Raw genomic sequence first — 25827 nt, forward strand, 5'->3', positions numbered from 1 at the left:
TGTAGTGTGCCATATATGTGAAGTAGGTGAAACTATTATTTGATCTATTTATTTCTTCCTCTACATTCTGACCAAGGAATGAAGGATAAGAAATATATGGAGAAAAAAAAAAAGAGAAAATAACCGCAATATTATATAATATTTATTTATTTTGATTCTTTATGTAGTTTCATTGATCCGGTACCATACATATAAAATATTATTTCTTTGGAAACATGAAATTTTATATGTTTTCATTCTTAAAAGCGTCTTGAAAAATAAAAAGAAAAAATAATTTTTAAATTGTCTTAAATTTTAATTTATGAACTATGTACAATTATTGAGTATAAAAGAAACAATTTTAATTACTTTTTTTATATTTTTTTCTCACACTTTATTCTATTTATTTCTTCTTTAGCAAACCTGAACATAAAGCTGCCCAGAATCTTCGTTATTTTTCATTAACTGTGAGAAAGCATGAGAAAAACGTAGAGAATGGTTGCAGGTGCATGATCTTGTTCAATATTTTGTGGCCGCATTTCGAATGGAGGAGATTCATATGCACTGATTTAATAAAGAAAGATGATGAACTCTTCTATTAAAATATTCAATTGTGCTATTTCTTTATTCTTAGTTTTGTTTAAAATGCAATATTTTTTTAATTTATAATTCTTTTATTAAAATTAAGGTTTGCATAATTTATTTTCTGCTGCATAATTTTTCAAACTTTAACACTCTTTAATTTCAAAATGTTAAAATTAAATATATTTAATTCTTTTAACTCAATTAAATTATGTTTTTAATACGTTAAGCTATATATGTTTCATACTAATATTGAGATATTTATATATTTATATATTTTTAATTAAAATATCAATTTAAAATATAACTTATGAAAATTTGCCAGGACCCAAAACCCTGTGTTAGTGGAAAGCCAGGTGTAGGTGCAAGGGTTTCTGAAATTCAAAAAGTGGAAGACAGGTGTGGGTTGCAGAGTGGACGATCGGTTTTGATGGTAATTTATAAGTCAAGTTTCAAATTTTGTGTCACTTTTCTGCATACACCCTTCATCTTCAACTTTCTGAGTTCTTCATTTTCTCCTCCTTCTCTCTACAAATCTCATTCTTCTCTCTACGAATTCTCATCTTTTTCTTCTTTTGATCAACAATCAGACCACATCTAAGTTCTCCTGGTGTCAAGAGCTTTCTATTGTACCGATTAAGTTATTTGTTTGAACTTGTAAGTTCATTCTTCTCTTAGCACGGTTGTTTCTGTCACATGCAAACCCAGATTCTGGTTGCATGAGTTTATCATCTTCTTCTATGGAATTCTGATAGCAATTATGGTCTGTTATTTGATCTAGTTTTGTAAACCAGGAAACTCTAAAGTGTATAAGATTAGTAGTGGTCAGCCAGATACTGCAACTGTGAGTGTTCGGCTAAGTTTAAGAGGTAAGGGAAGCTTGTAATTTAATTATGATTCTTTGTTTTGAATGTTGGCTTGGGTGTTTGATGTTTTGTATATATATTTGGTTGAGATGAAATTATAAATGTTGTTGTATTATTGTCTGTATGTGAGTGATGGTTATACATGGTAAAAAAGTTGAGTATGAATAGAGTCTGAGTTTTAATCTGCAGTATTCCGTAATTGTTTCCGAAAGTCAGTCTTGACCGTTCGGTTTTCCTTTGAGCATTCGGTCTGAACTGGATTCTTCTTCTGTAGAGAATTTCAGTTAATGACCGATCGGTTTTATATTATTATACTTGTAAATAAGCGTTTGGTCTACATATAGTTTCCTATTTCTACTTCTTAAATCAACTTAGTTAAGGTATTCAATAATACTTAAATTCTTAAATATTATATTTATCCTTTGTTGAAAATAAGTTATATGTATTTGTATTTAGAATATATTCCTTCATTGTATAAGCTCAGTAGTGTTCGGTCTTAAACCAAGCGCTCGGTCTTGTTATAATTCTCAATTATGTACTTATATTTGAAACTAGGAGTGTTAGGTCCAACTCAGCAGTGTTCGGTTAAAAGCTTCTGGTGTTTGGTTTAAGTTCTTAGGTTTCAGTTAAAAGCTTTCATGATTTTAGGTTAAGTCTAATTATATGTATTTCATACATTCTTAGAGTTCTGTCTAGTAAAGACTGTTCGGTCATAACTGTTGATTATCGAGTAAACGTTCTGTGTCACCAAAGTCTTATCTAGTATGGACCGTTCGGTCCTGTTATGTGGATAAGTGAAAGACAGCTCGGTCTTACACCAAGTGTTCGATTATGTTAGTCTAAAAAGTATTCTCTTGTTCGTTCCTGCTTCTAAGATTTAGGTTATCTATTTCAGTTTTGTTCCAAGATGGGATATTGTTTTTTGGGTTCGGTTTGACTGTATTGATGATGAAATATGATGATATTTAAAATGTGATATGAATGGAATAGTATGGATATGAAAGAGTATTCCAGGGAGGAATATCTCATGGTTGGTTATTGGAATGGTAGAGTATGAATGTGGTTATGCTTAGCTGGCGTTTATCTTGATATTCTGTTATTACTCATTCTCAAGTAGAGATGAGTAAGTCATGTGTGAGAATGGCAGGAGGTCCTAGTCCATAAGGTGAACTTGGGCGGAACGGACTAACCTCGGGTGACAGCTGTTGAGGGCATCCCAGCTATTACATCACCCGGGTGCAAAAACGTCGTAGCTACACATAATTCATACAGTCTGGACAGTCAGAAGTAAAGTGGTCGGTCATTGCATGCATTACTGTATGATTATGGTTGGAAATGTTTGATTGGTTGATGCATGATTGACCTATTGATTTTATCTTAGATTTGTGTGAATTATATGTTTTCTGAATTAATTAAATTACATCAGCTTACCCTATTCTCCTGTTTTGTCTTGTTGTCCGTCCGATTATTCTTCTTGTTGCAATGATCATCCTGTGGATGTGAGCAGAAGGGGACAAATGTTTACTGGAAGAAGCTTTGGAAGAAGTGGAAGTGAAAGCTGAACCATAGGACCGTACGGTCGTTAGAATTGGTTCTATTTTGTATAACCGATCGGTGTAAGCTTAGTCTTGAAACCATTCATTCTAGACTTTTGTTTTGTAAAGTTTAAATTCTGGAGTATTGTTGTGAGATCGTTCGGCCATGAACGTACCTCTTCTCTTTCAGAACTGAACTGTAATATTGTTAATTGTGAGTATTATATAATATGGTTCTACACTGTATTTTTGGGATGTTACAAAATTAATGTCGATAAATAAAAAATTATATATATTTTTTAAAATTTAAAAATTAAAAGTGTATCGAAAGTTGATTTTAAGGACTGCAAAATATATTTATCATTGCACAATCTTTTAAGCAAATATGATTCTATTGGATAAGTTGGGATTGTGCTTATTACTATTAAACCTCACATTAGTACTATCGCTAACAAATTAAACTACATCGAATACTTTATGATCACACTTAAGTTAAGATGATACCTATTAAGTTAAAAAAACGAAAACATTTGAAAAATTAATGGAGATGTTATCTAAAAGTGAACTTAACTAAATTAATGATAAATTGGCTTCATTTTAGTTTGTATACGATGTTATTAAGGTAAATAAAAAAAATTAAGTTCAACAAGTTAGTCTATCAATCTGAAAAAAAAAATTGAGACAATATTTTTAATTTTGTAAATTCGAACAAACTTAATTAGAGCTATCAAAACGGGTAATCCGACTCGACTCGGCCCGGCTCACTATGGGTTGGTCACATAGTGAGTTAACGCAACCCGACTCACTTATTAGCAAGCTAAGAAAATTCAAACCCGACTCGACCCACCACAGGTTGGTGGATTAAACAGGTTGTCTCACTAGCTCATTTAATAAAAAAATTAAAAAAATAATAATTCAAATATAAATAAATGTCATTCTAAAACTATATTAAACTCCAAAGATAATTAAAAAACAAAAAAAAGTATCATACAATCCAAGCGTAATCCAAAAATATGTACAAAAGGCGAACAAATAAATTTTTAATATTGTTAATTTTTGTCTCACTTGTCCATTTATAATAATAGAGTCTTAAATAGATAAATTTATAATATTTTTCTCTCTTGAAACATCTTTTTTTATCACTATCTACAATATAATAAAAAAATGTTAATTAATAATATTGAAACACAAAATAATAAATAATTAAATTAAATTAGGTGGGTTGATGAGCCAACCCGGCTTACCACAGGTTCAACCCGGTGAGTCGGGTTTTAAGTAAGTCGGGTTTTAAGTAAGCCGGGTTGAATACTAATCCGCATAAAAAAATTAAATTTTTTTCAAACCCAACACAGCTCAAACCCGTGGTGAACTGAATTGGTTCGCAGATTACAACTCATTTTGACAACACTAATCTTAACAGGTTAAATATCACAGTTTAGTAAATCAGTTTTACAAGTCAGTTAGATTAGTGCATAAGTCTAATTTTATTAAAAAGATTAAAATTAATGTTTTGATACTTTATATTAATACAATCTAACAATCCAACCAAGTTGTTATAAAGTTTGAATGATAGAATTCAACCAAAAACTGAATTTGTTTGGACGACAACCTTTTTTAATCCAAAATCAATTTGATAGTCTGTTGTCAACTCCTTTTTATATAAAAAATAAAAAAATTGAATCTGTTTTCATGTGATATTAAATTTTAAGTAGTAAAAAAATGCAAGTAAATAATGAATTGGACCAAATTAAAAAATTCAATCTATTTTCAATTAATATAAACCAATCCTTGCACACAGTAATAAACAGTAGATTAAAAGGCAAAAAAACATCAATAATTGACGCTCAACTAATAATATCTTGCAGACGAACTCTTTAGGTTGGACTGTCAAATGTCAATTAATTAATTATAATATCTGTCATTATCTCATACTGTAAATATAGAAGTAGGTGTGTTGTTATTGCAAAACATGCTTACTCTTATAGTAAAACTCAACTCAATTAATTAGCGTCAGACCTGAAATTGATACACTAATCAAATTAACAAGTATTTATAATAACTCTACAGAAAAGTCAAACATTCTTATTTTTATGGTAGATATGGATTTAATAGTTTATGTTTGAAATTTTACACCAAATTCCGGATATATACTTTATCTTGCAAATTATACGATTAAACTTAAAATTTATTTTTTTAATTTTACTTTTTAGATTATTTGTATGAAATTAAATTGTATTAATTTAGCTTTTTAATAACTTGTTTATCCTTTTTCTATGCGAGGTTTTTCCAAGAAAAATTCCAAACACATACCGATGAATAAGAATCGAATTTATATAAAAACATCAGAACATTATTTTAAATATAAAAGTTCAAGTTAATAAATTTCTGATTTTTTTATTTATATATTATTTATCTTACATATTTTTCTTCAACGTAATTTTTTTTTAATTTTAAACATATTAATTAATATGGTTAAAATCACCGGAATCAATTACTTAAAAAAATCTCTATGTATTCTAATCACTTTTAATAAAAAAAAATTAAATATGTTTTTCATTATTTAACTTTTAGTCAAAACTGAAATTATTCTCTTTTTAAAATTTTAATCTAATTTAATCCTTTAATTTTAGAAATATATAGATTTAATCATTTTAATTAAATTTTGTTAATTTTATTTTATATTTTAAATATATTTTATAATAATATTTGAATTATTTACTCCTTTGACATATTTTTATTTTAATATTAATTAAAAAGTACGTTGGAAACCTAAAATAAATGTGACAAAATTTAGTTCAAATAATTAAATCAGCACATTTCACCAATTAAAGAAATAAATTAAATCAAATTTTTTTTAAAAAAATCAATTTTATTTATAGTTAAGAAAAGAAATATTTAACCTTAAAAAATATCAAATGAAAAAAAAATTTGTAAAACAATTGTTCATGAAGTGTTAAAAAAGACTTTATCATCAAGTATATTAATTAATAATGAAAACAAAAAAAATTGAGATGCAAAGAACTTTGAGGGTCACATCATTGAAACCACTGCACTAGCTATGAAGTTGACTTCCTATCTTTGCTACAATTCTATACTCATCATCATTACATTTTTCAAGAAGACCATGTACATGATAAATTACTAGTTAAATCTATTCGATACTATATAAATTTTTTAATACACTTAATCTAAGGTAAATTAATGTTATATATATATATATATATAATTATCATTTGCATATAAATGTTTATATATTTTGTTTCTCTTCTATCTTTCTTTCACTATATGTTGAACAACATTTGTTCAAATTTTCAAATCAATGTTATATAATTTTATTGTGTTTATAATTTATTAGTTTCTCATTACGTACTCTGTATCTCTTATATATCATGTTGGATCTAAAAGTGGAGACAAAAATCATAATATTGATCTCTCAAATTAAAAAAAAAGCCTCTTAAGATAAAAAAATAAAAATAAAGTAGTTCCTAAATATCTAATCAATTTTAAGAACTGAAATGAGTTTTAAAGGAATTATAGTTCAAGATTTAGAGTTTGAAATTTAAGATTTAGAATTTAAAACTTTGTTTGTCCATTAAATATATTGTTCAGGATTAAAAATCATAACTTTTTTTTCCACTTTTGAGAGAATAATTTATTTTTAAATTTTTGGAATATCAAAATAAAAAACTATTATAACTTTTAGAGATTAAAAACTTAATTAAATAATATTAACATAATGATATTTGACAACATTTTTTTATAATATTTTAACGTTATTTATGTGTCATTCTGTGCTTGGTCCACGTTAGTATTTATGATTATTATTAATTGTGGAGTAATTTTGGATTAATCATAAAATGACACGTAAATGATGTTAAAATATTGTCAAAATTGTCAAAGTATTATTATCGATCGTATTAATTGTATCCTTCACGTGTCAAAGTAGTATTAATTAAATAATTTAACAAAATTTAACCCACGTCATTACCACTTTCCAATTAGAATCTCACCAGAAAACACAGATTATGTCTTCTAACAGTAGTGCATATGAAGCTGTGAAACCAAACAATGCATTCATCAACAACCATCAAAGATTAATTAAACCAAAAATTAAGAAAGAGCTTAAAATTTTATATCAGTTTCTGGTATTTAAATATATTAGAATTTAGATATATTTCAGCACTTCGTTTTAACAGATTACAGAAACATAAAACTGTCATAGTAGAAGGAAATCTTCTGCTGTCACCTTTTATAAATGCATACATATATGTATATATTAGTACGTATTGCTACATTTCTTCTGCTTTTCAGAAACCAGAAATGTGGGCTGGCTTGAATTATTCATTCGATGAAAATATATATAATATGGTATTAAAAATGCAGCATATATAACAGGTTAACTTCAACCGTGAGGCTTGGTTTTTCCCTGATCATTCCGTGGATTAGCACCATATTCTCTGTAGTCATCAGTGTCAAGCTTCAAAACCCTTCTTCCATTCATCTGAGAAGAAACCATCTACAAAAAGGTATGTATTTAATTAATAATTCAAGTACTGCTATAGATATTTTGTGCGTGATAGTAGAAATTAATGGGAGGTCCGATAGTGGCCCGACAACGGGTAAAAACAAAAGTACCTACTTAGAATTCGCTAGGATTGACTCTAACCATGACTTTGAAACCATGTTAGAAGTGGATTTTAAGCCTAACTCAATCCTACAAAACCGACTTACAAGGTGAGGTTTGCACCTTACTTATATATTATAAATTTGTCTTGTCTCTAATCGATGTGAGACTTCTAACATACTTATATATTTTAAATTGATCTTATCCTTAGTTGATGTGAAGTTACTTTTTTTTGTAAGTTTTTGTATATGCACCGATTAAAAAATGGTTAAACTTGTCATTATTATTGATTAATTAAGCCATAGTAAAACAGAAGTTCGTACTTTGTAAGGAAGAAATGAATATTTAAATATTTCTTAGCATGTGATGAATACTTTACCTTGTTGGTTGGTGATTTTGCCACATCCACTCTAATCCTCAAGCTGTTTACTCTAGCTGCAAGAAATTCACAGAAAATGAATTAATTAGTTCTGATTTATATATATAATATATGATATATATTAATATATTTGTGCAGAAGATGCTTACCTGGATACAGTTCAACAAAGAGCAAAAGGAAGATGATAACAGAGAATCTGAGCTTGAAATCCATAAAGTTGGATGAAGAGTTTGAAGTTTGAAGGATGACAGAAAATGAGAGAATATGGATCTTTTTTTATATGAGAAAGTGAGAAATGAGAATAGACGAATGAACCCTTTTTCTTTTGAAGGGAGAGAGGGAGGTTAGAATGGGAAAATTGCCCTTGTAAGTTGAAACTAAAGTAAAAAAAAATTATCTCAGGAGACATGTGGGTTGTAGACTTGCATGTGTGTAAAGTCAACTTTATTAACTGTCTCTTAGCTTTATCATGGAACTTAATTTACTGCTTTTCATCAAATTAATTTTAAGCAGTTACTATGTGTATTTTATTTCATTTTAACTATCTTTTTAGATCATTAAAATGAACCAAAAGAAAGTAAATAATATATCGTATGCCATTTCTGACATGATTTTCTGCATCTATAATGAAGCTATACTATGTGTAACTTTCACATCCTTTTCCAATTTGATATAAAAATAATGATACACTTGAATTGTAAATATATATATACATATATAGTTATTGATTTTTTTATATAGACAAATATTGATTTTACTATATCCCTAAAATAGTTTATTGTTTAACTAATGAGAAAATTGAGTGAAGTGTGAGAGTGAAAGCAGTGAAGTATTATATTGAGTGATATAAAAAGTTTTTTGAAATATTCAAGTGCTTAGTTATTTCTTTTTTTAATAACTAGTTTTTCAGGCAGCCAAAATGCTTGAGTATTTATTAGTTAATCAAAATATATATATATATATATATATATATATATATATATATATATATATATATATATATATTAAGTTTATTTATCATGAAAAGAATTGAATTTTACCTTAAAATAAACAAAAACTTAATAATTGTATCCAAACCTAGTAAAAGTAAAAGTAAGATAGAATGACACGTTTTTACATTTTGACACGAACAAAATGATTTTAAAAAGATAAAGTAAGAAATGATTGTATAAAAGAAACAAAAAAGGATAAATATAATAATTTTATGTGTTAAAATATATTTTTCTAAAAGTAATAACAAAGTCGCTGTTGACAAAACTAACTCAGAAATTAGTGTATTACTAGAGATGGTAAAAATATCCACGCTCGCGGATATTTGTGGATAAAATCCACGACGGATAGTTAATACCTGCGGATATTTATTACTCGCAATCCGCGGATAACGGATATTTTAATACTCGCTTATAAACGGGTCGGGTGCGAGTATTATACTATCCGTACCCGCGGATACCTGTTACCCGCAAAAAATAAAAATAAAAATTTAATTTATATTTTATTAAGTTAAATTTAATTAAAATTAACATTAATTTATATTTTACAAGATTAAATTTAATTAAAATTAAAATTAAATTTAAATTTAATTTAATTTATATTATATTTTATATATTTTTTGTAATTCTATTTAAATTATTTTAATAATTTATTAAAATATATTTTTTTTAAATATTTGTGGGTATCCGCGAGTTTTAAAATACCCGCGAATATTTTTTAAGCAGATATCCGTGCGGGTAGCGGATGGAAATTTTTTTTGTCGGGTCGAATTACGGATAAACACTATCAGTGCCTGATCCGACCCGTTGTCATCCCTTTGTATTACACTAGCTAACTCTGCTTGGCTTTTCTTGGCTCATATTGACCCTTGTTTTGTGTACTCAGTATAGGTTAATAAACAATCTTGTCCAATCTAAATCTTTGTTACTGATAAGAAGTAATTTCATTCAACATTGTCAACCTTTTGCTTATGCACTATTATGATGTGTAATTTTCATGCTTGTTTTTTTTTTCTTTTTGAGCTGTCATTGTAAGTTCATTTGCCACAAGACTTTCAACATTAACTTTACGACTGCCATATTTTCTGGCACTCACCAAGAGAGCTTTCAAGGAAGAAACAAAATTCAGAGACCTTCACTTCAATTCTAAAATTTATGTTTGTAACTTTTATTTTAATTTTCTCGTTAGAAATTTAATTATGAGTCTAAATTTCATAGTAATTTAAAAAAAGTCAAAATATTAATTACTGAAAAATACTCATATATTAATCCTTTCTTAAAAATTAAATAGAAAAAACAGAGAATAGGTAGAGCATATTGTCTCTTGGCAACAAAAGAATATTTTATCAGAAAATTCTGGTTCAATCAGAGCATACACAAGCAATGGAAACCATCAATTTTACAAACTAATCATGCTACATAAGAAAATAAAATGAATGATAAATTTTAATACGCTTATTAATTTGTAAAGAATATTTGTGCTAAAGTCAATATGATGAATGATTTGAAGGTCGAAATGAGGTGTCACGCACCAAATAGTACCCACAGACACTATACCACAACGGCTAATGTTGGAATTGGAGATATCAATTTAATATAATTGGTATTATGAAATACTTTTACATTTATTTAACATATAATATAAAGGTAAAATACATATAATATAAAGGTAAAATATCATAAAAGTGTAAAATTTTGTATTTTAAAAAAAAATAACTAAAAATAATATCAAATAAATATAAAAAATTTAGGTAAGTCAACAAATATTTTTCATCAATCTAAGTAGACACGCCAAGAAAAAGAAAATAGAAAGTTGACTATGGGTGTGACAATTCCCTTTGTGGCTGAAACCTACCAGAAATAATAGTGCTTTTTTCTTTCATGCAGAGGTATGCAATGTCATAAGAAGATGAGGGTGTTTTGGTTTCAAAGGGAACATGATTACTCGGTTGAATTAGGGTTGCTCAAAATCCAAATCAATATTGATGGATCAACAATATCCATCGGATTTTGAGAGCACATACAACCACTCTGTTACGGATCGTTGAATTTTATTTTTTCTCTTTTATATTTGGGGTTTTCCTGAAATTCTTATTCAAGAATCATTACTTTATAAAAAAAAAACTAATTACTAGTCTCAATTTTTATAAAAAAAATTATAAGTATTTCTTTATTTTGTTTTTTGTTCAACGAAGTCTTAATTTTTGAGACATTGACTAAATTAGATATTTTTAAGTTAATACCATATCAACAATATTAAAGAGATGTTATATCTGAATTCATAATTTTTTTTTAAAAAAAAATTGTTTTCAATTTCTTTTATTTACATGTTAGGTCTATTGTGTGACACATAATATTGATAACTGTGGTAATACTACTTATCAATGTTATACATATTAATATTAGGTGTTTATACCTTATATTTAACTTAGTCTTAATATATGTCTTTTTTATTTAATTTAGTTTATTTTTTAAAATTAAACAATATTATTTCTTTTTCAAACTAAGATCAAATTGATCATTTATATAAATGTTAAATTGATATATTAAAATGATATTAAATGGATGCTATTAAAATACTTATGTTTTCTGTTAGAACTTATTTCTATTTTTTAGCATAAGGAATAAGTACTTAAAGAAGCAACCTACGGTGAAAAAAAAAACTTATTTTGCAAGAGCTGCTTGGGTAGTGAAGTACTGTACTCATACATGCTCAAAGACACACAAATGACAGTCATCCAGCCAAAATAAATCCAGTCATAGGAATATGACCTAAAGTAATAAAAACTTAATCTCATATGTTAAATATTTTACAATGATTATTTTATTATAATCATTTTAAAAAACAAGTATTATTTATTATTTTTTCGTCAACTGAACAAGCTTATAAGTATAGGAAATTAACAAATTAAATTTTTAATACACCAATAAACATTATTATGTGTACACCGGTTTAGGGAATTTGAACTTTCTCTGTACACTGCTTCAAATGTGGGATCCCTGGGTGCATTGGGTATTTATCCTTCTTCTCAATTTATTATAATGTGTCCCTATTTAATGGGACAAAAAAAAAAGGAAAAACAATATAAACAATAATGTAAGATAAATGCGTGACTTAAAAATCATATACAAAATTAATATATAGAAAAAATAATTATACAGATACCACTTGAGAAAATGTTCACAAGAAATAATTAATATAATTGAGACCTCTATAACACCGCAAAATAAAAAAGAATAAATCCATGGATTTAGCTCACAAATGAGAGAGAGTAAGAATATTGTCAAGGAGAATCTCATAATTGGTTTCGTCAATATAAAGTTTTTATTCTATAATTTATTTTATAAAATTTAAAAATTGCAGATGATTTTTAATTTTCTAAAATAAAGTAAATTTGATACTATTAACATATTATTTAATTATTACTAAAAAATATATTAAAATAATACATACTAATTTTTTTTGTTAAATTTCATTATTAAATATCTTGCGCCAATGACTACTCATCATTATAATCAATTAAAAATACATTCAACACCTATTAACTATTAGATGACATCCTAACCATGGAAAATTAAAGTTAAAAATTAACTGAAAGAATAATATAGCTTGATTTTTATAAGAAAATAAATAAATATTTTATGCTGTGATAGATTGATCAAATGCATAATATGATAGCATATACTAATATAAGACATTGACTACAAACTTCAGCACTGATAAGATCCTCCTATTTAACAATTTCATGATCTGGGCTAGTTTATGTTACAGTAGCTCCAAGCCTGGTGGGAGTGCATTATGCAAAAAAATTTGACAAATTTGTCACATTTTGTAATTTATTTTCTTGAAAATTAAAAAAGATTGGATGATACATAATACTAGCTTTACAGTGTGATTTTAAACGTATATAAAGTGCAAAAAATTAAATATAAGCGGGAAGTTCGACCAGTTGTTACCACAACACCTAAAAGTGAAAGGTATTCATTAAAATGGACAAACCGCTAGCTATGACAAGGGAAAACCCAAGAAGTGTCATTGGTCCTCAAGGCTCAACCCCCCAGCACCAAATCCAAAATTGCTACGTTATGTTTTTCTATTCATGTTGCCGCTCATCGTGCACGCACTGACATTTTCCATAGAAAATACAAGAGATCAATGACTATTTACCATCACCATTGTAACAAGACTGATGGTCAACGTGCACAAGTTTGAAAGGAGATCAGCAGTCAATTGATATTAAGATGCATATCACAGCTATATAAAACCAGCATACCAGGAGTTCATCTCAACAGAACAGAACATTAGAAAGAAATGGCCCAAAAATTCAGCAGTAACTAATTTTAAATTAAATCTCTGTCCACTCGAAATACAGGTAAGTGTATAACATGCCACCCATCTAAAAAAATACTGGAAGGCAATATAATGTGTTTACCTTAGGGGAAGTAACTTCTTGCCGGAAAGCAATAAAAGAATCATTTGTCGAATCAGCAGTTACTACACATTTCACAACATTAGACCAGAGGTCATCAGATTTTCTTGCAACGAATGCAGTGATATTAAATAGGCCTAAAGAACAAAGGTCAAGACTGGTTTCAAGAGTACTGATATAGGTGGTACAACAATCTCGCCTCTGGCATCACTGGTGCGGTCTTAAACCGTGTGTCACCAACAGAATATAATCTGGCTCGAAAAATATTTCCATTAGACATTTGTCTTACAAAACGAGTAAACCGATCCCAATTTCGGGATTCAAACAATCTTTTGTCCATTCTTACAAAGTTGAACGAGAAAGGTCGCTTCTCTATCCCATTCGAGTAAAATTTTGACATCTTCAGCACCTGGGTAAATCCACCATCATCCAAATTAGTTGAAAAATTTTGACCTTCAAGTGCTAGGTCACAGAGTCTAGCAGCCAACAAAAGCTGTCGAAGAAAACCTTCAGGGCTACCATCTGGATTGATCTTCTGCATTACTGCATCTTGCATTTCAAAACAAGAGCAGCACATTGAGAATCCATACTTGCTAAACATGCGAGCAATGGATAAGTATCCATCCCGGTTAAAAGTATTATAATAGCCAGCTGTTAACTCTGATGGATGGGATTGTGTGACATAGTGCCAGTGAATGACAGCCAATTTTGCTGACATATGGACCTCTGTACCCCTAAATATAGTTTCAGCTTCCTTACAAATCCTTTCCCCATGCAGCAGCAACATACCTGAGTACCATTCAAGGAAAAATTTACCATATGGTGTGTCCCAAGAACCACCATCATTTTTGAAAAAATCAGTATGCTCGGGATTTTGCATCAAACTTCCAGTACCAAATGGGCCACCATTTCCCCATTCACGCATTCCAATATTTCTTGCAGAGGCATTCAGAGAAGCAAGCATATACTGCCAAGTGGCAAGCAAGAAAGAAGGAAAGTCAAACACGATACTAACCCCATTTAAGTTTCTCATAATACAGAGCAACAATAACACAACACAAACTAGTGCCTAAATCTTAATCTTCTGCCTACCTTATCATAGCATTGAAATTCTCCAAGTTCTTGAGGCCATGCCAAATTCGGCTCTTGTGGAGAGAAGGAAGGATATCTTAGTTCACCACCAGGACCCATGCCAATCTGTACACCCTGCAACACGAACAGAATGACATAAATAATTACAACAAAATCTGTTAATAATGATAATATGTGGAATTTGAACCCTTGTTGGATTGCAACAAACCAAAATCATCATAGAACCTTACTGTAATGATAACACCAAGCAAAGACCTGAAAGTGTCCCTAAAATCCCTCATAAAATCAGCATACACTTGGATAGGAGAACGCCCACGCAGCACAGGAAGAATATCACATCCAAGGGAAATGTATTCAATATTTCTTCTCCCAAACCGGTCACAATATGCTAACTCGACATCTTTCTTTATCTCATCAAGCACCCATAGAGGAAGCGGTATCCTACACAAGGGGGACAAACTTCCAGAGAATGAGGCTCATGACTAGGAAACAATTCCTACCTACAAAAATAGTAATAATAATTCAAAATAAACCAAATCAACTCTACTTAGATCAACACAAAACCCAGGTCAAATGTCAATACAGTATTGAATAAAAAAAAATACACAATCAGAATTACTATTTCCACATACTATTAAATCACATAATAAGAAAAAGAAATTACTCCTACAATTTGTACTTGGACATTGACTCGACTCCAAAAGCTAAGATAAGGGTTGTGTCTTGTTTACATAACACTATTCTAGTCATATCACTGGTCAAAGTGAAAGTTCTCACACTCCCTCACAGGACTAGACATAACGAAGGTTGTAGCACTAGATAACCACGGGTAATCCGATAAGTTCAACAACAATATCAGATAGGTTTTGACATCATCTAAGAATGTGTCAAAACAACAGCATCCATATATTCATATATCATCTAAGTATTTGAGTGTAAAACTAGTTCGGTAACAAAAGCTAGCTTGTAAAGTATAGACTATCCTCAGGTTGTATACACTGTTTTGGTCATTTTATGGCTAACGTGGGGATCCAATTTCCACATACCAATTGGGATCATCAGGTCCCGCGCCATGCTGATGAAACGCGAGAACCGCTCGAACCTTGAGGCCACACTTGCATGCCATCGCAACAAGTTCCTCGCACCCTCTCCAGTCGTAAACCCTAGGTTTGTTCTTCTCAACCAAGCCCCACCAAATCTCGACCACGACACCTTCGACGCCGGCAGTGGCGAGCGCCTTGAGCGAGAACATCATCGTCTTGGGCCTCAAGACTCGGCCGCCCTCCCGGCTGACGGAATTCACCGGCAGAGTGACGAACACCGGCGAGCCGCTGCGGCGGCGCTGCGGCGAGAAGTCGTGGTGCAGCTCGTAGGAGACTTCGCCGCCGTTGTCCGGCGAGAGGAACCCTCCGGCGCCAGGGGACTTGGAGGAGTTGAAGCAGGAGGAGACGGCGAGGCCGCGGCGGAAGGTGACGCGGCAGGGGAAGCGAGTGAGGCGAGTGAAATCGGAGCGAGTGGAGACGAAGGAAGGTGAGAAAGTAGCAGCGGATTGAGAGAGGATGGCCATTGAATGGGAATTGAAGGGTTAGGGTTTGATAGAAAGTGAGAATGTGTTGTTGTGAGTGCCAGTCACATAGAGAAGAGAGCGAACACAGTGATGAGGTGAGGAATGCATACTACACTCAACTCTTTCAACAACCAGGATGTGGAGGAGAGATTATATGTCATTTTTCGCTTTTTCATTTTCAAAATTCCCTTTTTCTTCTTTTTTCAACATCTTCTAAAATACTAATAATATTATTACCTAACATTAATTTTAACACTTTTTTTTTCACATCTTTTAATTTCTTAAATTTTTATTTAATAAATAATATTAATTAATGTGACATTTAGTAGAGAGTGGATTTTTAATACATAATCTATTTAATTTTTCCATTTCCATTTTTTCTATGCTCTTTGTCACCCATTACGCAACCGAACATCTTTTAAAACCGTTAATTAATCTACTGTTAACAATCAAGTTCCACTTGTATAATGGTTTTGTTAGAAGCTTTACTGTTACATATCATAATATCATTGAAGCTTTATTATAGGAAAAAAACTTACCTTTGTATTATACCATATTGAGAAAAATCTATTTGTTCGTTTACCTCACATATGTATAAAATCTCTGAGCATTTAAAATCACTTAAATATACAACTAATCAAACATACACAAAGTAAATTAAATAAATATTATTCAAATATATTTTTAGTGAAACTTGTACAACTATTGCTAAAGCTATGTTTGGATTTGAAAATAAATTTATTAAAATGGATTTAAAGAAAAAAAGAGATGAAAGTAAAGGCAGTTTGAATTAAGAAAAAATAATAAAAAATGAAAATATTTAATTTGAATGTTAATGAATAATACGATAAGTTTGATAAATTAAAAAATATTTCATTTGATAAAATAAAATACTATTATTTTATTATTTAAAATATCACTATTATTATAATAATTATTATGATTATTATTTTCATTATTATTAATATTAATGTTTTTTCTTTCTCAAATGCAGAAGGGGGCAATGCAGAGGACATTCTTCTTCCTCCAATCACTAGAAACCCATCAACACAAAAACTCCCCAATGACAGTGCCACTCATCTTATACCCAATAAAATCAAATCTTCCACACCTTATAACAAACAAAATTGTCACCATGGAAACAGAATTCTCTCCCTATAATCGATTTTCTTCTAGTTTTATAGTAATTTTGTGTATGATCTCTCTTTCTGTATTTCCAAACCTCTTCAAATTTCTGAAACAAACATAAACTCCCTTCAGTTATAGTTATGCGTAATCAGTACAGTCCAAACAAACACAGTTTAAAAATGATAAAAATTATAAATAAAAATATAATTATTGTGTTAATATATTTTTCTATAAAGTTATTACATGCAATAAATATATTAAAAAATAGTAAGGACAGATAAGTTTTTAATTCTTAAATTACAGCTAATTTTTTTTTAGTTTACTATTTTAAATAAATTAGCCTTCAAAATTTTTAAAAAATGTAACATAAAGTATTCTTCTAACTCAATGACAATTGTTTTATCATCAGAATTAAATTCATGATTAAAGTTTGATTATTAGTTTATTAATCTAGTATTATAGTAATAAAAAGTTAGTTTATAAATTAATAAAGTGAAATTACGTTATATATAATATCAGTATTTTTCTTTTAACTCGATTTAACAAGTACATTGCGTCTTGTAGAACCAATACAATAAACATATCCTTAAAATGTTTAGGAAATTTTTTAGTGTCATTCAGTTAGCACAAGTAATTATCATATGCAAGTAATAAGTACTAATTTTGAATAAAGACTCAATCATTAATTTTATTTTAGAAAACTGTAGTACAAAATAATGGAAAATGATACTTGAACAACCATTTTTGACAACATTTAGACACGCGCACACGTGTCAAAATCTGAGTGGTCCATTTTCATTTAATTTTTCCAACTAGACCACTCAGATTTTGACACGTGTGCGTGTGTCTAAATGTTGTAAAAAATGATTGTTCAAGAAACATTTTCCCAAAATAATACACCACTTATTTTCTTTCTTAGAGATAAGGGTTTGCGTCAGAGAAAAAGACACACTAAAGCTTAATCATAGCTAGTTACGTGTCGAGACCTATTTTTTTTTTTTATATCTGTCTGTTTGTTTGTGAATATAACTATTTCCTTATATTTATTAGCTGTACAAAATTGTAATATTTGCCCCTGAAACACCTAATTACTTCTATTAACCAAAACACAAAAATGAAACTTTGATTATTGAATTGAATTCTTGTAAACTCATCCAAAATAAAATATCCAAGTTACTTTTGATCTTTCCATAGAAGATTCAAACAATTATGGCTAATGATTAAAATGTTGGTTAGGTGTTTGTGCAATAGGAAAATAGGGACAAAACTAAGACAGCCTATAATCTATAAACAGTTAGAATTTAATTGTTCCTATTTTTTAATCAAATAAAACTTTCACAAGTCAGCTTAAACATAATTTTATTTTCATTGCAATGACAATACAGATTTGTTTATACCATCGGCTAATCAAATATCACCTACTAAAATTAAAACAAGTATAAGGACAATTAATTTTTCATATTCAAAACTATACACGCTCATTGTGTCTTGAAGCACGTTACAATACCATATCAGAACTTCAAATTGCTCGATGGCGTGTGAACCCACTTGATAGAACCTTGTGAACACAAATAAATAACCAATTTGCTTTGGATACAATTTTAATCATGTAATGACCATTCAAACGTCAGAATGAATGCCCACCACTATAAGATTCAGGCCTTGACAATAAGGACATATGCTCCTAGTCCCATAAGATTTGTTAATAACTCTCACTGACATAAGAAACCATGCATATATGTAGAGCAAAGAACCTATGATCTCAGGCCAATGACACGTTTAGTTGTAGATGGGATGCTGCGACATTATTCATATAAATGTAAAAAACTTAAGAATCAAAACTTTGATGCGGGTGACAAAAAATTATTTGAATAATTTTAAGGAACCGCTAAGATATGTTGCATTATCTATCCCAAACACATGGATGGACTAAGATGATTGTTTAAACTCTACAGCCAATAAAAGAAAAAGGAAAAGATAAAAAGTAAAGGACATAATATCTAGACCACCATAGACTCCAAAACATTCAATAACTCATGCAACTCCAATATTGACGGTATTGGCAGATATCTATCTCTTTTCATGCTCCTCCCTCATTTCAACCTGTTTCTTCTCCTGTACGTAAAAACCGCATCTTCTCTGCCAAGGTAGCAGAAAGATTGGTCATCACCCACCGACTTCCTCCACAGCAATGCAGAACAATAAATTTAAAAAATAAAAATGAAAACGCAGACTCCATGTTGCTGACATGCAATGCAGACAGCCATAGGACCGAACACCTGTGCCCAAAAATGGTGATGACCCGACTCATGGTATGCAGTTGAGACCCCACGCAACAAATGCAGATGTATGCAAGAAGAACTAGAAGCCTTAGCAATATCCTCAAAATGAAATTGCTCGACTAATTGCCAACTTGGCCCATTCCGCAGATTCCTTAATCAAATGATCATCAGATGATAAACACTCTTTGAGGAAGTCTTTGCTAGACACAGACTGCTGAATCAAGTGGCCAGCACTATTACCCAAAGTATCAGCTAAATCTCCAAGCACACCAATTGCTGTCTTCGTCACAACATCATCCCTGAGAAGACAAGAAGCACCAATAAATAAATAAATAACAAACAATACATGGAGAAGAAGCAAAATTCACAATGGTAATAGAATAGAATATACAGAAATTTACTTACATGTCCTTCTCCATGTACAAACTATCCAAGAATTGCAGTACATGAGGAGCATAAGGCAACAGAAGCTGGGTCTTTGGCGAACCTTTAAACCCTTGGAAGATCCCTGAGTATGCTTCTAGGATTCCATTTCTCAAAGAATTTGTGTATTCTGTCATATCGTCGTCAGCACCCGCTGTATGAGCAGAGAGCTCAGCAGCACTTTGAAGCATAGGCATTGCATATATCAGGTACTTCTCAAAGTTTTCTCCAATTGCCAGGGCAATGTCTCCAAAACATGAAAAAATAGGAGGCTTAACAGACCTATGCAACTGATTGCTGGACAAATCCTTAAGAAGTTGGGTCATTATCCCATCACAATAAGGCAGTATTTTCTCCTCCAAGGCTCTGCACACATCACCAACCACACCCACAGTGATAGCACAAACCTGGTAGTCTTCAAAATTTTGGAGACCCATCTCCAAATACTTGTAAAATTCTGTCATGTATTTTGCAAAATCAGCTCCAGTTGCATAGGCCAAAGCTCCAATGGCAAGCATGGCCTCCTCATGAGCTGTAGCACTTCGTGAAGCAAAAACTCTCAAAAACAAACCCATTATTTGATCAGCATACTGCATGAAATGATATTTCGTTGGTTCAGAAGATCCCAACTTCTGTATAATAACCTGCAAGCAACCACATAGAAGTCCTTGTAACTCATTCTGCCTCTCATCAGATGACACCTGATTCTCAAGAGTCTGATGGAGCTCCAACATTATGACAGGGACAAGTTGTACTACCATAGGAGCTGTTTCATCATTAGAACACCTCACCACTTCATTTAAGGCTTCATAGGCTGCTGTTCTGAGGCGAGATTCTCCAGCATCCTCTCTGTGAGTTACATTGAGAAGAGCTTGAACAATTTCTTGAAAGAAAGGGGTCAACGGAGAGGATGAAGATCCAGCATCCTCATAGCCTTGGGCAAGAAAGTAAAGAGCACCACAAGCCTTCTCAGCAACATTTGGAACATCTTTCATACTCTGAACCAGCACAGTGATGATCTGTTGGCAGTTAGCCGGAGTGATAATGGGAGTATCCAGTGCCGATCCATGCAAAAATTCAAACATCCGTCCAAGAGTCCACGCAGTTGTGTCTTTCACATGGTTATTTGGATCTTTCATCAATGCAGAGAGCATGAAATTCAAAGCCATATTCACCAGCGGCACAAGTTTATCGGGCGATGGACCTTCTAAAATTGAGCCAAAGGCATAAGTTGCAGCTTCCCTTTGCCTCCAATCTTGTTTGGTTATATTCTCTTCAATAAACGGCATGACCAGAGCTACAATATCATCGCCCACTGTCCGTGCAACCAATCCCAGGCATGTACCTCCAGCCATAGCAATGTTCCACGCTCCTTCATCCTGATCTTGATCTTCTTCTTGCTTCAAAAGTGTCTCCAGTAACATGGGGACCAAAAATGAAAGTGCCTGTTTAATAAAATAAAAGCAGGGAACATCTGAATCCCCACTAAAATCACCTCCATATTCTTCTAATATGTCAATTTCTTCATCACATATTGAACTCCAAAACTCAATTGCCTGGAGTGCAACTGGCTCTTCATCTTCCTTCACAGCCTTGGCAGTGATATTGAAGATATCTTGGATGTAATGAGCCAACTTCTCATAGTATGTTGAAGAAATGGCTACCAAGCACTCAAACGCTGCTCGTCTAATCTTCAATTCAGGTGATTGGGTGGCCTCACAAACAATTCTCATGATGTAATCCCGCTCCATATCATTAGAAAAATTTGCCTGAGCAAAACCCAAAGCATTATACAATGCTTTTATGGCAGCAAGCCTGACATCATTGTTTTCTTCCGTTGAATTCATTCCTTGAACAACTGCAGTGAGTATCTTATTTACATGTTCCTGGTCTACTACATCTGGGGAAACTTCTTCACAAATGTACCCAAGGGTCTCAAGAGTTGCCTGCCTTGTAGGTGCAGGAAGCTGGTGAACATTAGACAAAAGGGATCCTATCAATTCTGGCCACTGTTTATGAGGCAGCTCAATGCCAGCAACCTTAGCAATAACTTGTGAAGCAGTTGATCGAGCGTCAAGAGAAGGAGAAGAAAGTGTCCTCAACAAGAATGCCTTAATCTGGGCTTTCAAAGTTGGGTCCAGTGCCAACCATCTTTGCACAAATTCTATTTTCCTGTGTTGCTCTTTAGCATCCAGAGCATTCTTGAGAATTAAACCTGCTAGCTTCCGACTCTCTGCAGGTTTGTCATCATTTGCCAATTCCCCAGCAAGAGAAAACAAGAAACTTGGAAGGTTTTGTTCCTGAAACTGTTTCAAGTTTTCCTCTGCTTGTTTCCTTAATGCACCGTCAACAGCTTGCGCATTTAAAAGGATCTGAGTTACCTCCATGGCCATCTGGAGATCAAAAGTGAATAAAGGATTAAATACAGGAAAAAATTGCCCACCAAAACTCTCAGGAATAAAAAATATAACTTTCACTGGATAACAATATACAAATGTTTCGAATTCAGTACTCATTGTCGAATTCAGTACTCATTGTCAAGGGTGTAGCACAGAGAAGAAATGCAAAAGAATAATAAAAAAGACAGTATCAATATAAAAGATGAATCAACCATGTGAAAAAAAAAATATTTTTAAAGATACAGTACTGTCATCAGAAAAGGAAAAGCAATCCAGTTTGCTACAAAATATAGAGGGAGTTCATAGAGATAAATAAACATTAAAAAAATAGGAACTATAATGAGCTTTGGCTATAAACATGTGACCATAATACAGACAAAATTCCACACCTAATGTATAATCTTATAAGAAAAATACCATTGACACATCAATGTATAATCTTATAAGAAAAATACCTAATGTATAAACTAGTAATGTTTAGTTCTCCATCAAAATACCATTTTCAGAAGATCCAACAGATTGAAAATGCAAAAAGATAATAGCCTCACATTCATTTCCCACATTTCCCTAACAGTGAAAATAAACAGTGCATCAAGAATCCCTATTTAAATAAAAACCAGTTCAAATAAAACCCAGACAGAATACAATACTAACAAAGAAATCAAAGAACTAGTTCTGATTGAAGCAAAACAAAGGAAAACCTAAATATGCCTACTAATGAAGGGAAAGCACAAAAAAAACTATTACCCTGGATCAACAGTGATTAAAAAAACAGAAAGCTTCAATTGAAAATAAACGAGTAAGAGAAAATGGAAGAAGGGATAACTGACCTACAACGAGTTGGCGAGTTGAATCGGGCGATGGAGAGTGAGATGAATGAGTTGGGGCTGGTTGAAAGGGGAGAGTGAGGGAAGGAGCGCGGCGACTCTGAAACCCTAGCAGAGTGTGGGAAAAAGCAGAGACGCCAATGTTTTAAGTTTTTTGGGTGTTCAATACTTGCTTTTTTATATTCGCTGTACGACACACTTTGAGAGATGTGAGGCAATATCAACCGCTGATTCAAATAGGGTTAATCTGGACTCTACGATCTCCTCATCAACGGCTCTATTTTGAAATGCCTCCATGATCTGGATTTTCAACTGTATCACGCGATACTTCCCGCGCGTGTGTACGGTCTCCAGGTTTAAATCAGTGGCATATGATGCAAGATATGGGTCGATTCTTTATTACGCGCTTTGACATGTTGTCGGGATTACGAGAATGATAGTTTATTTGATCAAATTAAATATATATTATTATTTTTTTATATATAGATTATTTATTTTATAATTTATATAAACTGGAGACATTTTATAAAAGAAAAATAGTTTGAATTTTTTGTTAATTTTTTCATTTTTATGTGTTACTATCTTTTTATTATATTTATATATATATATATATATATGTGTGTGTGTGTGTGTGAAAATTAAAAAGTAATAGCTAAATTTGATTTGTGTTTAATCTTTAATTTACTTAATAATTTATTTAAAATATAAATGTGATGTATATAAGTTAGTTTTAGTTCAATGGGTGATATTCGGAACTGACACTTTGACTATATTTGAGTTTTAAAATATATCTATATATTTAAAAGAGGGTTGATTATTTCTCATCTTTTCAAATTCAAAATTAAACTTATTTTCTCATCTGGGTGATTTAAAGTAATAAGCCAGTAAAGAAAAAAAATATAAAATATCCATCTTCAGGAAATTATCCTTTCTTTTTTTTTCATACATTCCTCTATCAAGTTCAAGTTCATGCTATTCAAATATTATATATTTTTAATATACATTCATGGTAAAAAAATTAGTCATGTTCTTAAATTTAATTTAAATTTAAAATGATATATAAAGTTGAGAGTTGTGGATGTAATTTATAATTTTATTAAATTGTTTGAGTTGGAGAATTTTTGTCTTTAATTTTATGAGATATGACTTCATTTTTTCTGTTTCAGGATATTTTTTTAAATTTACTTGTTTTAATGGTTCAAAAGTTATGTGACGTAAAGTGAATAAAGATGTGAAAACATGTAAATAGTGAATTAGTGTCGTTCAAATGCTTGTAGTTGGCATATTAGATTGACAAATTATTTTTTATTTTATTTTAATACAATTTTTTTATTTGAAAAAGATCGTTATTAATTATTTGTTTCTCTTATTCTTGAATTATGATTAAATTTTTAAGTTTGAAAATGATAGTTTGGTGAAATTTTGAAATTTATGATATTAATAATTTGATTAAAATTTAAGATAGTTATGATCTAAAATTTAAGAAATATTATACAAACAATAAGTAAAGAATATCACTTAACATAGACAGCACTCCTAGGAAAATTTCACTTATATAATCCTAAAGTCTTGTCTATGATTGTGAATTTCAAACTCATCATTGTAAAATGTTTAATAAATAAATATTGGACATTTTTATGAAATGAAATAACCAGATTATGAGATAATTCAAAGTCCGTATATATTGAAAATGATGATTTGAGTATGTTTGATGAATTGCAATGAAATGCTCATTTAGAAACATTTGGTAGATTTCTAGTGGATGATTGAGTAATAACCATTAAGATAAGGTTCTTCGTTATAATTCTTTTTAAATTTTAAATTCAATGGATGAATCAGAGAATGAACATTGAAATTTTGTTTCTATGAATGTGTATTATGTTTTTTTAAATTCACTTCTTGAATTTGTCGTTCCATAACTATTTAAAAAATTTACAATATTTTTAAATTGATTCTAACCTTTAAACCAACTAGTAGAATATAATTATATACAAATTGTTAATAAAAAAAAACAAATGAAATTGTTTCAATTTATTTTGAATGAAAAAATAGTAATTTTCTGGTTGCTTTGTTCGAAAATTAAATTTAAAAATTTGTGAAACAACCCATGTAATAACGGAAAAAAAAAATCGAATTTAACATGTGAAATGAAACAAACAAATCATTTAACACAGAATAATAGAAGAAATTAATAATTTATATATAGGTTTAGAAGACAATACTAAGAGAAATAGAAAAAAAAACATGCATGTCTTCTCATCATAACATGAGAAAGAACAGGATAACATGAATTGAAGTTAACCCAAAAAGAGTGATATAAGCATGAGGATAATTTTGAGCACTAACTAAATTTATAAACTTTTGAAATTCTATTATTCTTCACTTTTATTTTTATTTTCGTTTTCAACACTTATCTATGATTCAGTTCACATGATCTTTTAGGTGTCATTTAGTTGTAAATTTCAAATTTATCATCGTTACAATTATATTTAACAATGTTTAATTATTTTTGGATTTGGGACAGGTGTTGTTTTTTTTAGTTTATTTTCCTTATTTTTAAATTTTACTTTTTAGCACATTCTTATAAAAATAATAAAGTAATGTTCCTATATCATGTTCGAAGAAGTTGTTTCTAAATTGACAAACTTTAATGGAATACTAATACAAGTTTACCTGTGGTTTGATGGATTAACTTTAAACATTAATATCAAATGTTCAATTTTTG

The 25827-nt window shown here is 30.5% G+C and overlaps 2 protein-coding genes across 3 annotated transcripts; both read right to left on the reverse strand.

Annotated features, from left to right (window-relative positions):
* Positions 1 to 13267: 13267 nt before the first annotated feature.
* Positions 13268 to 16197, reverse strand: LOC108322970 (beta-amylase 3, chloroplastic). Of its 2 annotated transcripts, XM_052871362.1 has the most exons (5): positions 15523 to 16197; positions 14707 to 14917; positions 14477 to 14590; positions 14279 to 14351; positions 13268 to 14173 (listed from the first exon to the last, which is right to left on the reverse strand). In XM_052871362.1, exons 1-5 carry the CDS (start codon positions 16041 to 16043, stop codon positions 13548 to 13550), a joined length of 1545 nt encoding a protein of 514 aa, XP_052727322.1. In that variant the 5' UTR covers positions 16044 to 16197; the 3' UTR covers positions 13268 to 13547. The 2 variants fall into 2 exon arrangements, with proteins under 2 accessions (XP_052727322.1, XP_017410780.1); XM_017555291.2 differs by having other exon boundaries at positions 13268 to 14351; positions 15523 to 16196.
* A 2827-nt stretch (positions 16198 to 19024) lies between these two features.
* Positions 19025 to 23263, reverse strand: LOC108322945 (importin subunit beta-1). The gene is made up of 3 exons (XM_017555258.2): positions 23106 to 23263; positions 19859 to 22269; positions 19025 to 19752 (listed from the first exon to the last, which is right to left on the reverse strand). Exons 2-3 carry the CDS (start codon positions 22267 to 22269, stop codon positions 19554 to 19556), a joined length of 2610 nt encoding a protein of 869 aa, XP_017410747.1. The 5' UTR covers positions 23106 to 23263; the 3' UTR covers positions 19025 to 19553.
* Positions 23264 to 25827: the final 2564 nt, after the last annotated feature.

This window comes from Vigna angularis, chromosome 1 (genome assembly GCF_016808095.1).
Source record: "Vigna angularis cultivar LongXiaoDou No.4 chromosome 1, ASM1680809v1, whole genome shotgun sequence".
Classification (NCBI taxonomy): domain Eukaryota; kingdom Viridiplantae; phylum Streptophyta; class Magnoliopsida; order Fabales; family Fabaceae; genus Vigna; species Vigna angularis.

Coding starts and splice junctions, on each gene's coding strand:
- LOC108322970 (XM_017555291.2), bottom strand. CDS start 16,043: ATGGCCATCCTCTCTCAATCCGCTGCTACTTTCTCACCTTCCTTCGTC. Junction 14,591..14,706: donor TGCTTGGTGTTATCATTACA/GTAAGGTTCTAT, acceptor TTCGTGTTGCAG/GGTGTACAGATTGGCATGGG. Junction 14,352..14,476: donor AATTTCAATGCTATGATAAG/GTAGGCAGAAGA, acceptor GCCACTTGGCAG/TATATGCTTGCTTCTCTGAA.
- LOC108322945 (XM_017555258.2), bottom strand. CDS start 22,269: ATGGCCATGGAGGTAACTCAGATCCTTTTAAATGCGCAAGCTGTTGAC. Junction 19,753..19,858: donor TTGTACATGGAGAAGGACAT/GTAAGTAAATTT, acceptor TTGTCTTCTCAG/GGATGATGTTGTGACGAAGA.